Source organism: Prionailurus viverrinus, chromosome C1 (assembly GCF_022837055.1).
Source record: "Prionailurus viverrinus isolate Anna chromosome C1, UM_Priviv_1.0, whole genome shotgun sequence".
NCBI classification, from domain to species: domain Eukaryota; kingdom Metazoa; phylum Chordata; class Mammalia; order Carnivora; family Felidae; genus Prionailurus; species Prionailurus viverrinus.
This window is the reverse complement of record NC_062568.1, coordinates 30,363,520-30,380,560: the sequence shown is the minus strand read 5'-3', so window position 1 is coordinate 30,380,560 and position 17,041 is coordinate 30,363,520. Positions and strand designations below refer to the sequence as shown.

Below are 17,041 nucleotides of genomic sequence, written 5' to 3'. Positions count from 1 at the left end.
ATGCACTTCCTTCCTGATCTGGAAAGCCTCCTCAACTCTTCAGCATAGCTGTACTTAGCTGCAGTCCTTGAACTCGATGCTTACATAGTCTGAGAGGACTGGTTTATTCTTTTTTTTTTTTTAATGTTTATTTATTTTCGAGACAGCATGCTCACACCCCTGTGCCGGGGAGGGGCAGAAAAAGATGGGGGGGGGGGTGGAGACAGAGGATCAGAAACTAGCTCAGCGCTGACAGCAGAGCCCGATGTAGGGCTCAAACTCATGAACCATGAGATCATGACCTGAGCTGAAGTCAGATGCTTAACCAACTGAGCCACATAGGTGCCCCAGTACTGGTTTATTCCTTAGTAGCCTTAGTCTATGATTTTGAGATTGCCTAATTAATCAGAATATCAATTCTGCTCATCTACCTCTAGATCCTTTTTGCTATCTAAAACAGAATTTTCTTTAGACAAGCAATTGCGAGTGATATCATAGAATCCAAAGTCTTAGGAATATGTTTATCTTATAAATTTGTAACCTACTACCTTATATTTCCTGTATATTATGGGGAAATTCTCCCCTCCTATTTGAACAATTTCCACTTATGGACAGAGGTCTCGTACTTGTCCTCAGTTACCATATGGGTTCTGTCCTGGTATTAGTTTCTATGTTGTAAATATGGACTGGCTAAATATAATCTGATAAATCGGGTCAGGGAACACCTGTCAGCACATTTCTCAGTTATATCCTATTTATACTTTCTTTGTTAAGGATGGTTTGATTTACTTATTTTCCTAGGATTGGAATAATTTTCCTAAAGTTCTACAAGTATGGTTGCATTTCAGGCCAGGTCTTGAAACCAGGCCACACTCTAAATCTAAATTCTCTCAACTAATCTCAAGATTTAGGGTCCTAACTGATTTAAAAAATGATTGTCATTCAAAATAGACCTGCAAGCAGACCCATAATGAGCAACCTTTCTGTTTCTCTCTGTCTCATGGACGGGCAGATACAGAGTTTTTAGTCATAAGAAAAAAATAGTAGAAAATCTGATCTTGATCTAATTCGCAGCATTTGGTGCAATTTGTCTCAAGAAAAAAATTTTGGAAATCTGCACATACTGGCGCAGATAAACTCTCAAGATTCACTTGCCAACGTCATTCACATGGAAAAAAGCTTTAGGACAGGAAAAAGGTTATTATCCCCATTCTTCCCCACCCTCACTTGGATTGAAGCCCCCACATTCCCCATCATGAAAGTTTTCATTACAAAGTGACCCTGATGAAATGCACAGATGCTCAGTAACTGATAGACTGTCATCAAATCCGTTTGTATTTAAATAGAGCACCTTGCTTGTCCTTGAAATTGTCACCTCGTTGTCAGTGTTGAGATCTCATTGAAAAAACCCATTGATTGCTGAGAAATCTCATATCACTTTGGTTGGGGACCAGTTGGAAAACTTGTTTAAAAACCACTGAAGTTCGAAAATATTTGTTAGGAATCACTTATGAGGCATATTAAAAGCACTATTTCTGAGTGGCTTCAAAAGCTTCAAGCAGTTTCAGTATAATTAAAATTTAATAATAACACTTTCAAAATTCTCTGTGAACATGAGTATTTCTTCTTCAGAATTGCTCTCGAAAAGCTCATTGTCCAAATTGCAAATAGAATTTATGTCAAAATGTGAAAATTAGAGGAATAATTGTAAAGCCATAAGCAACTCACCTCCTTTCTCTGATTAGAAAGAACATTATTTAACGGTGCTTTTAAATTTTATTTTATTTAGAAAACTGAAGTTTAGCTGTAAGTAAAAACTACCCTAATGATTATTAGCCACTGGATCGGCTAAGAAAAAAGCCTAATAAAAGTGACTTTCTAAAGTTCTTCAAAAGGAGAATACTGTGAAACATTAATTCTCTGGGAAAATGAGAGAAAGACCAGCTCAGTTAATAAAAAGTCTGAATTATAACTTACTTTTAAGTGCGGTGCTATTATTTCAAGTACATGTAACTCAGAAAGCCTAAGAGGGGCATTGAATTGGAAACTTTGAATAGATAGGAATAATTAGCCTGTCTAAACATTTGTCAAAGCAATATGGCCTTCTGCTTATCTAACAGTGACAGTGGACTCAATAATTGGGACCCTACTAATTTGAAATTTGTTATAAAGACCGGCCTGAAGTTTATCTCTATTTAGCCAACACACTCATTGTACAGAACTATTAGTATAATGAGATTGTATGAAAAGGCTTAAAATTGTTAAAAGAATACATTTAAGAGCTACTCTTTTAGAATTACCTATTTATAGGAAAACAAATGATGTACTCATTACCAATAACGTATTGTTGAAATTACCCCCAGCCCAGTTGGAATGAGGGAAGAACTTCGTTACACCACGTGGAAAACAGTTATCATAGCTGACTAACAGTATGCATGTCTTTTAAAATATTTTACAGCTTAATCAGGTTAGACTTTTCCTCTGAGTCTGTGCAAGGCCACATATGTATGTGAATAGCATGGAGAAAACCTGAGATTAATATGTCAGTCGATGAATTTCTTTTGTTTCAAAGTAGAAGCCTCGCAAAGAGCACATCCCATCCTTATGCACAGTGACGAGAGCAAAACCAACCTCAGATAATCTGCCCTCCTTATCACGCTGCTCAAGTTCAAGTTGCAAACATAATGAGTGGGGGCAGAAAAAGAGCAGGAGTGGCCAAGCAAAAAGCTTTGACGCACTTGGTTAATAATATTCAAAATCCCATGTTTGGTCTGGAAGATTATAGGTATTTTGATTCATATATCAAACAGAACAATTTTAATTCCACCTATGGCAATGAAGCTAACAGAACATTCTCAAGATATATTTCATTTTCTCTAAGACAACATAATGATAAAAAGGTAAGCTTCATGTAGTGGGGCTTAATACTTTGATAAAACCAAGATCATGCAGTGAATTAAATGAAAGTCTGGAAATAAAAAATGAAACTGGCATTTTTATTAAGGTAGGATGTATCAAAACAAATGAAAAAGCCACAAAAAAAAAATTGCTACCAGGATGGAAAGACAGAGATGAATTTTGTGTGGTGTTTTATTATGTGAATACGTGTTGAAGGTTCTTTGTCTTTGTCTAGGCAGTGCAGTTCAAGTTCTAAAAGAATGGAATATGACAGGAAAAAAGAAGGTAAGATTAATACTGATTGTAAATTAATCACATCTCCAATCAAAACATCCATGGTTGTTACCATTTAAACAAGGTTACCAATTTTATGCTTCTTTCAAATATGTTGGTATGTAGACCGAGAAAACTTGCAAATTCAAGACTCTCTTCAATTACCAGCCACCCTCACTACTAATGCCCTTGTTTTCTGTTGGAGTGTTTTTAACCACCAGGTGTGCTTTAGAAGTCCCAGAGTTTTTCTTTTTAAGTATTAAGGGGAACCCAGCCGGAGAATTCAAAGGATTCAAGACGTTAACTTGCCTGAACATATTCCGTAGCACAAAGGAAAAAATTAGGGAGTGTTTTAAAGATACTTGAAAAGCTCTAAATATATTTTCACATGTTTTTCCAACTGAAAGAATCTGTCCAAAGCTGCCCTGAGTTGTTTTTTTTTGTTTTGTTTTGTTTTGTTTTGCTGAGTTCTAAACTAGATCTTTAACAAAGGAACAAAAAAATACCTTAAAGCCATAGTAAGAAAGGGACCAATTTTCTTCCTTCTTGATAACCCTGGCAAACCACTCTTTGAGAACAGAGGGAAGGAGATTTTACTCTGCCCTCTTCGAATTATTTTCCTTTCTTGGCTAGTCACAAAGGGTTTGACTTCTGGGCACACGTGAGGTGCGCCTGTGTGCACATGGCACTCTGTCTCCAGAACATGCCTGCCTAATCTTGTGTACATATATGGAGCTCACTAGCTCCTACAAAGTGCACCGGTCTTGTTCTTGGCCTGCAACCTGTTTTAGTCTGATTCTGTTTTCAAAGGAACTGCCCCATCCGTACCCATAATTTCCCAGCCAGGCCTTGTGTTTTGGGTATCCCACAATATAATACTCCAGTCTGCCCTTCCCCATGAGGGAAGATCACAGGCCCACAGAACAGGTTTTGAGAAAACAAAAGGCAGCATTACTTCCATAAAATCCTGAGATGACTGAGATTACTGAAATTACCCTTCGCCCTCTGTTCTCTCTTTAGTTTCTTGTGGAATAGGAGGAATTGGGAAATTTTTTTTTAACCCCTGTGTGTCACCCTTTTTGACAATCTCTGCTTATCTCTACTCATGGTTTCTCTGACTTCTGTGTGAGCTGAAAATGGTTTGCAAGTGATTGAAAGGCAATATTGACATGTCCGTGGAAAAATCTCAGATGTGCAGTTTGGGTATCAGATTTCTCTGATGTGAGAAAAGGAGCAGAGGAACAACTGCAGACCCAGCTCACTGAGCCTCCACCTTAGAGGTTCAGTGGGAAAATGGTCTCCCCAGCCCAGCAGACATGCAGCTTGCATGGGAACCTGTGCCGCCAGCCCTTCCCTTCACCCAAGGAATGGCTTCTCTCAGCCAGAGGAGCACTACTGGGGGAATGATTGTGGTTTCAATGGGAAAGAAAGGGAATGAGGAGGAGAATTAAAAGGAAACAGTTTCTTTTTATTTTTTCTGTTCAAATGTGTTGAAGAACAAAGCCAGGCTGATGTTCCACTGGCACTCACTGCTGCAGCAAGTGGGTGGGACAGGGTCTGCTCTAATGGGTCAGGCATCTGTTCTGCTTGGCCAAGGTCTGCGCCGTCCTGAATGTTAAATACATTGAGTACCCCGAAGGTACAAAACCAAAGTCAAGTAAAGCGTGCAACATAATTGGGAACATCTTCTTAATTTCCTGTATATTATTATGTATCATCCATTAGGGCATCTTAGGAGAGGTACTGTAAAACCCTGCCATATTGTGATAATTGGGGTCCAAAAACATTTTAATGGTCTAAAATGCAGGGTGGTGTTATTTCAAAGTAAATAAAGTGAAACCATGTAATGCTGTTCGCCTCATAGCCGAGAGGTCGTCCAGGATTCCAGCTGCACAGTCCAAATCCAGGTGGACCCAGATCGGTTTGGCATGGCTTTATAGCAGTTGTCTGTGCCAGCTTAAATTCTCATGGGGATGATTATGTGTCCTGTGGCTGCCTTGCACTCCGTGGACAGTGGCAGCCATGCCAGGAATCTCCTGGTTGATTGGTATCTATCTCGGCAGACCCAACCTGGACTTTGGGGACCTGCCTTCTACTTCTTCATCTTGCAAGGACTTGCCTGCCCTTTTCCTACTGATTCTCCTCCTCAACCTCCTATCCTCCCCGGAGGATCAGAACCCTTGTCTCCCACCACCACATCACCAATTTAAGAAATGTGAGCTCTTCTCCAGTGGCACAATATCTGAATTCAAGTTGTTTGAAAGCAGTTCTCACAAGATTTTACTACATTACCGTTCATATATATATATGGCTTCAATTTGCTCCAATAATATTTCAACTTTTAGGCCATTCCCTGCTATTTTTTTCCTTTTAAGGGAACTTTTATTTGCTCACTATGTTTATGAGGTAAAAGTTTACACAACTTACTGTGAGAAAGAAGATACTTACATTAATGTGGGCGGTTAATAAAAATGTAGGTGTTTTCGCCCATTCTAAAGGGCCAGAAAGCAAACAAGATAACATACTTCATTTTGATGTCTAGGTTCACTTTGTATCTAAAGGGTCTGAGCTGAATAATATTATCTTCTCATTTGTTTCTCATTCTAGAACAATAAAAGAAAAAGAAGCAAGTCTAAGCAGCATCAAGGCAACAAAGATGCTAAAGACAAGGCAGAGAGGCCGGAAGCAGGGCCCCTGCAGCCACCACCGCCCCAGATACAAAATGGCCACATAAATGGCTGTGAGAAGGACAACTCATCCACCGATTCTGCCAGTGAAAAACCAGTCCTTATCCCTCGTGAGAAAAAGATCTCGATACTCGAGGAACCTTCAAAGTCCCTTCGTGGGGTCACAGGTCAGTAATTCTCGTACAGAGTTGCTTAGGAAGGCACGGAAGAAAAGGATGCAGAGGGAACCCACTGAGTTGATTGTTTTTACTGTTGATATTGTTGAAAGAGAAGGGTTGTTCTGCATCGTGCAGGGATGCCGACATCTTCCCATAGGAAGGGGGTGGGGAGGATGTTGCAGGGCCAAAGAATAAAACTCAGCTTAGCCCCGCACTAAGTCAGAGGATTATTTTTTCCAAGGAACATAGTTCTAATCTGTATTAGCATCATCGGGAAAACAGAAATTCCAGTTAAAAGAAATTTTCTTTCAAGACACCTTTTCCTGGGATAAGGGAGAAATAATTGATGACAAGAGCAAATGTTATTAAAGGGTAGATCAAATTATTTTAACTTTTGGTATTTTATATTATGTGACAGAACCTAACCTTCCAGGGTGTTAGAATCTGGAATATTAATTATTTGTGCTATAGCTATATCTTAATCAGTCCACCAAAGGCTACTTTTTAATCAAGTGTATGACGTTGGGTGTATCATTTCATCTCTAGTGTCCCATTTCCTTTCTGTAAAATAAGGAAACTGTACTACAATGTACTAGATCAGTGGCCCTCAATACCGTCTTACTGAATGCTCCATTTGATAACAAATCCTAAAATAAAATTCATAGATAATATAATCTATATAATCTATCTAGAAACAGGATTTCAATAAAGCAAAAAATGTGAGAAATCAGGAACCACTAAAAAATAGAAAACCTGATAAAATGGTCTGATATACACACCCACTTATAATGAATCGCTTTGCACTTAAAAGAGAACAGTGGCCAACAAGATATTGTACACAGTGGTTTTTTTTGTATTTCACCTGTGATGTAAGAGCTGAATGAGAATGTTTGTATATAGACACAGCATCGCTAGGAAAACAGCTACTACAAATGCAGGCTGATGCAGGGGTGCTAGTTGTTAGATACCGTGACTACAGGTGTCGTTGGCCATGTGATTTTCCCAAATGGTGCAAAACTTTTGATTGGTTCCGAACACCATAAAATACAATCTTTTCTTAATTTACCCAGTATTAAATCCCAGAAATCCAAGTAAATCCTGGAAATCTGTAGGAAAATTATATTAAAAAATACTTGTGTTTATATGTAAAGCGTCCAACAGGACATGAGAAAGTTCAGGACACAGGATGATTCTTTGTTGTGCAGGATGCCTGTGATTGTAAGTCACCTGGCTATAGGTGTAGGCCCCTCTCCCACACACAAATTTTAAAAATGCCCCATCAGTTTTTCAAAATGCCTTCGAAGCGGTGGTAGATTCTCCCAGTGAGGACCAGATAATTCCTGAAGTCCTTCTAGTTACAAAATCCTGCTTTTATTGACTCAGTGACTCTTTAAATTCTTCCTACACGCAAAGCACTGTGCTCTCAGGCCACAGTAAATTCAGAGAAGGGTATGGTATGGTTGAGGCCCTGAGGGAATCACATCCTATTATTTATTCTTGAAGAGAAGGCTGGGTTTACAGTTTAGGGAAGACAGGTGCTACATCCAACTGAGTGATCCGGGGAAGTTTTGTGGGAGTAGTAGTTATTGAAGGACCCATAAATTTGAATGAGGAGAGGGGATTTGGAAGGTTGAAAAGAAGTGGAGAAAACTTGACTCCATACTCTTGTATGTCTGCAGTCTCTGAGTAAGACAGGCCCTGCCTAGGAACAATTCAGTCCAATAGAAGATGATGCAAACAGAACATCTCCTGGTGACATGTCCCAAATCAGGGCTCCACTGAGGAAGCAATACATTAAATAACTGACATGCTACACAGCACACTAGTGAGTTTGCAACTTGCTCACGAAGCACTAATTTTTTTTTCTTCCATAAACACATTACCTACCAACTCTCTTAATAGTGAGTGTCATAATTCAGATCATCCTTACTGTGCAATGCTTCCTTAAAACCAACCCAACAGGGGCGCCTGGGTGGCTCAGTTGATAAAGTGTCCAACTCTTGATTTCGGCTCAGGTCATGATCTCACAGTTTCATGAGTTCGAGCCCCATGTCAGGCTCCATGCTGATGGTGTGGAGCCTGCTTGAGATTCTCTGTCTCCCTCTCTCTGTCCCTACCCTACTTGTGTTGACTCTCTCTCTCAAAATAAATAAACTTAAAAATTTAAAAAAAAAATAGCCTATTTCCCTTTAGAATCTAAATTTTCCAGGAATTTTTTAATTCAGTTTTTACTACGCCTACAGTTTTGAGAATGTTTTGATTTATAGTAAGGGCAGGGGAAAGAAATTAAATAATTGAGTGGCAGATTCCCAACTTTGCTTGTTATTGCTTTCACACGAATTACTTTCAAAATCTAATTACTCAAGTTGCTGTTTTGATATCAATCACAGACTAAAAGCCTAGCACATATATTTGTTCATTTACTTATAATTTATACCTTCTTTCTAAAACAATTTCGGTAACTCTATCAAGTATATGACATTATAGCAAATTCAATATTGAAGCGCTTCACTTCACAGTGGATAGCTGCCTTGAAAGTTAAGTACCCACTGGAGGAGTTCTCTGTACAAGGAGGTTTTTGTAAACTCTAACATGAAACTTTGTGTGAAGAATCCTTCATTGCACAAAGAGCCATCCCAATATCCTTTCAGTTTTGTAAGTTTAGCATGAAGGCATTGAAGTATGTCAGTATTATTTGTTAATGTTACTGGTTCACTTCAAATCTATACTTCACGTAAGTTTTCCTGTTAAGGACTGAATGATGATCATGGAAGATTATTAGATGATTTTGCAAAAGGAAGGTAATCCTCCTGGTTGACCATTAACATCAGCAGCAGCTCACTCATAAATTTAAAAATGAGTTTGTCACTAGTTAGGTTTTCCTTCCCAAAGATAATGAAAGTTCATCAGGAATGTGGTGCCAAAACTGTGAAATGGCCTTGAAATGCTCATCCAATCCATTGGAAACCCCGAGACCCCTAACAGGTATTTCACAGATGAGTGTTAGGTCTTGGACATTCTGTACCCCATTTTGAATGTAGAGCCTTGGCACTGGAAAGGATGGCAGTGATCCTTGAACCCCATCTCCTCACTTTATTGCCGAGGAAGCTAGAGCCCCTCAGGTTGAGAAGATAACCCGCACCCCTGGGGTAACTCTTTTTAGTTTGCAAAAGCCTGTAATTTAATGCATGCATTCAGAGAGTCTCTGCTGAAACCGTGGGCTCCATAACTCCTAAATGATGTATAATTGAAAAATTAGGAAAAGGTAATCCTAAAAAAGCCATATAATGATATTCTGTACTTGAGTGGGTTCAAAGTATGAGTGTAAAAGAAATCTCCAGTCTGCTTGCAGTGGAGCATTTATCAATCTTTCCAATAATGAAACTGGCTCAAGAAAGCTTGCCCTGAATGCCCAGCTGGGCAGCAGGCTGTGAACATGTGGAACACACATTTTATCTTTTTATAACACCTTGACATTCAAGATTTCTCTTTTTCAAAAATTTTAAACAGAATCACTTTCTGGTAGGGGAGAAGTTAGCTTTAAGATATATGCAGGTGGTTCAGGGGTGTTAGTGTGACTTCCTACGTGAAAAATAACCACCAAACGCATCATCATTGCAGGCTGTAAATATAGCACTGTCGAGTGGGACAATGCTGCCTGTCAGCATGTAGCTTAGAAGTTTGGGAGTTTGATTTAAACTTAGTACAAAATTACTTCTTTAAGCCTTGGAGTAGTTGTTTTTTTTTTTTTTTTCTGTATTTCAGAATTTTTAATAACAGCTCAAATTAGATCTTTTACATAATCCAATCATGATCATTCTGTGTCCAAGTACAAAGTCAGACAAGGAATAGATTAAGATTTATTTTTACCACAAGTAATGCCAAGGATCATTTTTATTCCTAAAGTCCATCTAAATGTCTAAAGCACATTATGACTTTAGGGTTCAATTTTCCTAAATATTCTTCCTGCTCTACTTTTCTTAAGGCGTGTATTACTGAAATGTTTAGGTGGTTATCACCGGATAGGTCAGAATAAGAATTCAAATTCCTATGTGGCTTTCTCTCACTGGACACAATTCCCACTGAATAGGAAAGGAGCCGGATTACAGGCCACCAACTGACTGCATTGAGAGAAACTTTGAGGCGGGGCTTTTCTTGGCTTCAGCTCCCCTGACGGCCAGCAGGCTTCCTTTATGTCCCCTGGTCTTGTGAAGCATCCTGGGAAGCCAGCTCTTGTGTTATTCGTTACCTGTCTCAAACAGAAAGCTCCATGCTGTGTTCACTGACCTGCACAAACCGGACTTCACAATCTGCTCTGTATCACAGAACAGGAGCAGCCCAGTCATTTTGCCTTGACAATACACATTGTCTATTTGGGCATGGCACTGGCACAGAACTGCTTTCTCATTCTCAAAGTGAGCGGAACCAAACATGAGAGAAAGGATCCCGTTATTTTAGAATGTTCGCTGCTTGTCCCTCATTTGTGCGTCTTGTTAACACCCCACACCACCACACACACACACACCTCTCCAGACTGTTTCACAGTATTTTTATGGTATGCGGTTTCCTATAGGATTTCCAAGCAGATTTTTTTAATGCTACTGTCAGTCCTAGCCTCAAGATTATCTCCCCTGCTTCTCTAAGCCCCTATATTGGACCAGAGGATTAGAAAAGATCAACAAGATAAAAGCAGCTTGCCTGGAACTTTAATAGTAAAGCCAAATGTGTATATTCCAGGATTCGGCAGTGCCAGCCCTCCAATGGAAGCAATATAATATTGTAGCTAAGAACCAGGCTTTAGCGTTAGAGGTGTTTGGATTCAAGTCTTGGCCTCATCGCTTACTAGGTGTGTGACCCGGGACAAGTTAGCCACTCTGTGTCTCCGTGTCCTCACCTGCAAAATAGAAAATATGACTCCACTTAACAAGACTGTGGTATGCAGTAAGTGAGGTGTCTAAAGTGATTAGCACAGCATCCAGCACAGAGTCAACCCTCAGATCATTTATGTGTCTAGTAAACATTTTTAAGCATCCTGACATGAGCCAGGAATTCTAGACGAAGCAAACAAGACAGCAAAACTTCTGCCCTCATGAAGTTTGCATACGTTTTGGAAGGTGAGGTGAAGAGATGCATAATAAATCAGAATACAGCTAAGTTACCATGAGAATTCTAGATGATAGTAAGTGTTGCGAAGGCAGTGAGTAGGAGAGAGATCAGGGCAGGGGTCAAGATCACGTGTGTAGCAACCTGAAATAAGGCTGTCATGTCCCGTGAGTGATTGAAGAGGAGACATGGGAGCTGAGACCCAGAGGCCTCAGAGCAGGTTCTCTCACACCAGGTTACAGTGGTCCGAGCAGCCAATGTTTTATTTAAACCTTAATTAAGGACTTTAGCTGAAACCCTTGCAGAGCCATAACCATGGGCTTTTTTACTTTTTTTTAAAATTAAAGATACAATACTTTCTTAATCTAGGTAGCCAATACTAAGTAGTGTCCAATGAACTTGCATTTTGAAAGTTTACATTTGAAGCACAGTAATTGCTATTCTCACTCCTCATTAATGATTATTTTAGCATCTAAATACTCAGCGTTAGCTCCTGTTCATGGTTGTGCGCTGTGCAGTCACACCCTCAGTTTCACACCCTCAGCAGCACCATGTCAGAACTGTTTGGGGAACGTTAGGGGAGGCCTTCAACTGCATTTTCCATGACCAAGACCTCTGCTTCCTTTCTCTGGGTGTGACAAAGCAGAAAGAGACAGACACAGACATGGGGTGTAGTGACAGGAGGGCATAGGAAACACACAACCCCTCGGGTATTTTTCTGTCACCTGGGTAGAGTGAAATCCACAGCCTCTCCCTTCTCCTTCTCATTTGAAAACTACTTTTGCTGCAACCCTGCAGCAAAAACACAAAACTACTCTCTCTGAAGAGCTGATATCTTCATAACTTCCCACCCATACCTTGTTATGGCGATTTCAGTAACAAAGAGACTTAATTAAATGGAATGCACTCCTTGCAAAGAACAAAAGGCCTTCCAAAAAAAATTGTTTTTTAAATTTTTGAACAAAGATTTAAATGGTTCTATCAAAATATAATGAGAATTGACTCTGTTTTGCAGTGAAATAAGTCAGTGAAACAAATTAAGGCAAATTGTCCACCTTGTGTCATTGGGCAGCTTAATTCATTGACTTTCTTATCTATTATCTTTTAATATAAATAAACCTGTAAAGGTATTAGTAACAAATGAGACCTTGAAAGGTAATGTAAATAAAACTAAAAGGTCTGCTTCCAATCTGAAAGTTACCAGCTTTATGCCCACCGATCTGATCAAGTTTAATAGGACTTGAAATAATAAAGTCTATCTGTCTTTGATAAAGAACTTACAAAGAGGCAGAACCAACAGACATTATGTCTTTGAAATAAGCCTGTCTGTTTGGGTCTCTGTTTCAAAGTTGTTGGTTCCTCTGACTCTCTGTTAATTATCCTGTCATGCAGTGACAGAAGAATGACGGACCATGCAAATCCAGGTGCGTTGTCACTGTAATGTGAAGAGAGTTTTCTTGGGGCTTTATCACTAGACCGTTATTCTGTAACATCTAAAAGAATTATCTTTACTCACCGTCATCTCTTCACCTCTGTCTCTCACTTATCATCTTATTCAGTATGGCTTACAGCCCCATCACTCCAAAGAAATTGCTCCCACGATGATTATCAATGGCCTCAGTGGATTAAATTTAGCACGCATTTTCCAATCTGTACTTTATCTTTTTCTGTCTGTAACATTCAGTGCTGTTGATCACACGATCCTTAAGGACTCTATTTTTTCTTTTCAGTTCCTCTGACATGACACCCTCCTGATTTCCCCTCCATCTTCATTGCTCCATTTTTTCCTTTGAGGGTCATTCTTCTCTATGTAGGCTGTTAATTGGTACAGCTTGTCAAGACTTGGTTTGTTCCAAGTCCTTTCTCCTATAAGACCCAGTACTGTCTTCTTAGATCATTTCAACCATGCCCAGGTTTTAATTATGTAAGCTGGCTCACAAATTCCTCTTCCCAGGCCAGGCTCCTCTCTGTGTTCCAGACTCTTACTTGACACTTTCACTTCAACAGTTCAAAGCACTTCGACAATATGCTTAAAGCAAACTCATGATCTCCCTTCCAGTCTTAGCTTTCTTTTAGTGTTCCTGATCTTAGTGAACTATCTATCCAATGTGAAAGCCAGGAATCTAGACATCAGTCCTGACATCGTCTCCTCATCCAATCCATCAAGTCCTGTCGATTTTCTTTTCCAAATGTTCCTAGAACCCATCTATTTCTCACAGTCTCTACCTGTGCCTCCCCACCAAAGCCATCATCCTCTCTTGCCTATGTTGCTGTATGAGTCCACCGATTAATGTCCTAGCTTTTAGATTGTTCCCCTCTAAGTCATTCTATATCCTGAAATCTTTTCAAAACACAAATCTGAACTCTTAAGAACCAAAAGTCTTACCATGGCCTACAGGCCCAGCGTGGTCTGGCCCCTAAGTGATGCTCCAACCTCACTGAATGGCCTGCTCCTTCTTGCTGTCTCTACTCCAACCCTCCTGGTCCCCTCTCAGTCCCTCATATAGACTTGTGTGTGTCCAGTCAGGTTCAAGTCCAGAGACCAAAACCACACAGTTTATTTGAATGGGAGGAATGTAATACAGGGAATTACTAACTAAAACACTAGAAACACGAAGAGGTGATTAGCTACTGAAAGGAATAAATGAGGATTCTAAGGGTTCTAGACATGGCAGGAGAGTAGTTACTGTCTCTAGAAAGGCTGGACAATAAAGAGAGCCCTCCAATCCACGATTGAGATTGTGACCTCATTGAAAGCATGTGGAACATGCAACCTTGTGGCAGCAAAACAACTACACTAAAAACCAAACAAACAGACAAACAAAAACTGTCACAGGGCATGGACTGAGCTGTTCTGTAAAAGAACTTTACCATTGCCAGAGGGTGTAGATAGACTGGAACTGCTTGAAGCCACTGCCAGTGCAGGGGATCCAGGGACCATGGCATGACTGCAGCTGGAGCCCTTCTGCTTGGCCCCCACCTCCTGTGATGAATAAGCATAACAACAAAGAACCGGAACTAGAAGAGAAGTGTATTCCTGTCCTCTTAGCCCTGCGTGGTCACTTTATTGCCCTCCACTGATAAAGCTAACATTCTGTGAGCTGGCAAAAGAGAATCATTTGCAGGGGCCAGCTCCTGTATCCCAAAGTAAGGCAAAGAAGGGTGGATTTGAGCCAAGAGAAAATAACTTGATAACTGGCACACAGGGCTTTCTCCTGCCTTAAATGCTGTCTCTGCGTGGAGTGCACTTTCCTGCCTTCTTACCTGATGAGCTCACAGGATCTATCTCTTGGGGAGTTACTCCTTGCTGTCCCTACATCAAATATACCAATTACAGATTGCAGAATGCTATGTACTTTTCTTTCATAACACTTACCATCGTTGTAATTCTACATTTGTCTGTGTGCTGGTGTGATTTATATGTCTTCCTAATATCCTGCAAGTTCTGGAAAGATGGGGGCCACATCTGTCTTTGATCACCATTCTTGTTCTGGTGCCTGAAACAGACACCGGACACAATAGGCACTCAGACAAACAAGCCTTTCTCATGGTCTTCACTGAATTATTAGTGATAGAATATGTAAAGTACAGGTTAAATTTAGTAAAGTGGCTATGCTGCTTTCTAAAGATAATTAGGGATTTTGTATTTCTGATTTTATTTTTTTTTCAATATATGAAGTTTATTGTCAAATTGGTTTCCATACAACACCCAGTGCTCATCCCAAAAGGTGCCCTCCTCAATACCCATCACCCACCCTCCCCTCCCTCCCATCCCCCACCAACCCTCAGTTTGTTCTCAGTTTTTAAGAGTCTCTTATGCTTTGGCTCTCTTCCACTCTAACCTCTTTTTTTTTTTCCTTCCCCTCCCCCATGGGTTCCTGTTAAGTTTCTCAGGATCCACATAAGAGTGAAACCATATGGTATCTGTCTTTCTCTGTATGGCTTATTTCACTTAGCATCACACTCTCCAGTTCCATCCACGTTGCTACAGAGGGCCATATTTCATTTTGCCACATAGTACTCCATTGTATATATAAACCACAATTTCTTTATCCATTCATCAGTTGATAGACATTTAGGCTCTTTCCATCATTTGGGTATTGTTGAGAGTGCTGCTATAAACATTGGGGTACAAGTGCCCCTATGCATCAGTACTCCTGTATCCCTTGGGTAAATTCCTAGCAGTGCTATTGCTGGGTCATAGGGTATGTCTATTTTTAATTTTCTGAGGAACCTCCACACTGCTTTCCAGAGCGGCTGCACCAATTTGCATTCCCACCAACAGTGCAAGAGGGTTCCTGTTTCTCCACATCCTCTCCAGCATCTATAGTCTCCTGATTTGTTCATTTTGGCCACTCTGACTGGCGTGAGGTGATATCTGAGTGTGGTTTTGATTTGTATTTCCCTGATGAGGAGCGACGTTGAGCATCTTTTCATGTGCCTGTTGGCCATCTGGATGTCTTCTTTAGAGAAGTGTCTATTCATGTTTTCTGCCCATTTCTTCACTGGATTGTTTGTTTTCTGGGTGTGGAGTTTGGTGAGCTCTTTATAGATTTTGGATACTAGCCCTTAGTCCGATATGTCATTTACAAATATCTTTTCCCATTCCGTGGGTTGCCTTTTAGTTTTGTTGGTTGTTTCCTTTGCTGTGCAGAAGCTTTCTATCTTCATAAGGTCCCAGTAGTTCATTTTTGCTTTTAATTCCCTTGCCTTTGAGGATGTGTATTTCTGATTTTAAAAGAAATTTATACTAATGAAGAAATTTTAAAAATGCAGTAAGGTTTAAGAAAAAAAAAACCAGAAACAACCACTGTTAAATTTCATTTCATAATTTCTTAACTGCACAGATATATAGGATTTTTTAAGCCAAAGATCACATTATGTAGTATGTGAACTTTTGTATTCTTTTTCCTTAGCATGACATTACAGACATTACCTCATACCATTATATATTCTTTAAAGACATTATTTTAATGGCTACATTGTGTTCTTATGAATTTGACATATTTCTTTTTAATTCCCAAACTATTGTCCCTATGGATTGTTTCCATTTGTTTATGACTATTATAAATAATGCTATAGTGAATACTTCTTCTATATAAATCTTTATAAACAACCATGATTATTTAATTGGCATATTTTCTTAGAAGTGGAATTATTGGGGTCAAAGAGTATGAATATTTTTGTAATTCTTAATATATTGCTGTCCACAAAGATTGGACTAATCTCATTGTTTTCATTTGTAAAACTGACAATTGGGCAATGGAACATTTTAAAATATTTAATTTCCATTTGCATTGTTCTTTGTGAATATTTAAAAACACTAAGATTATGATCAAAGAACTAATTTATTATTATTATTATTATTATCAGTTATCATAAAACACTAACATATTCACTTAACTACTTTTAAGTGAATGTAATATGCTTTAAGCAACACAGACATTAGAAATTTTAGGCATAATTTTATAACAACTAAATTGTACTGTGTCTTTTTATCAATTTTTTCTAAGTAGAACTACTTCACAATACTTTACAATGTTAATCATCATCAGACAATGTGTTTTACTGTGTATTAGGAAGATCTTAACTCAGTGGCTTAAAATAATTTCTTTAGACCTACTCTTATGGTTATACATTTCTTAAACTTAGATCTGAATTCTATGTATACTTCTTTCAGCCTACTTATAAGTACATAAAACTTTCACTGAAAAGTAAAGTCTAACAAGAAAAAAGAGTTTTCAGAAACTTCCAAGTCTGAACACATACATGTCTATACATATATTATGAAAAATCTTTGAATCCAAGTCCTGTATTTCTCCCAAGAGGAAGATTTGTTTTCTTTGGTACTGTTAGCAAAAAAACAACCACCACAGTTTATGTTTTGTTGTGTAAAATAAATCCACACAAGAAGCAATCAAATGTGACCTATAACGAAGAAAA

The 17,041-nt window shown here is 39.1% G+C and overlaps 1 protein-coding gene across 9 annotated transcripts in view; it reads left to right on the top strand.

Annotated features, from left to right (window-relative positions):
* The window catches only part of SPATS2L (spermatogenesis associated serine rich 2 like), a 170,109-nt gene that overhangs the window by 110,572 nt on the left and 42,496 nt on the right, over positions 1-17,041 (top strand). For all 9 annotated transcript variants that reach the window (XM_047872556.1, XM_047872557.1, XM_047872562.1 and 6 more), the window contains 2 exons: positions 3,113-3,162; positions 5,758-6,004. In XM_047872556.1, the coding sequence (XP_047728512.1) occupies positions 3,113-3,162; positions 5,758-6,004 (297 nt within the window). The remainder of the gene's footprint in view (positions 1-3,112; positions 3,163-5,757; positions 6,005-17,041) is intronic.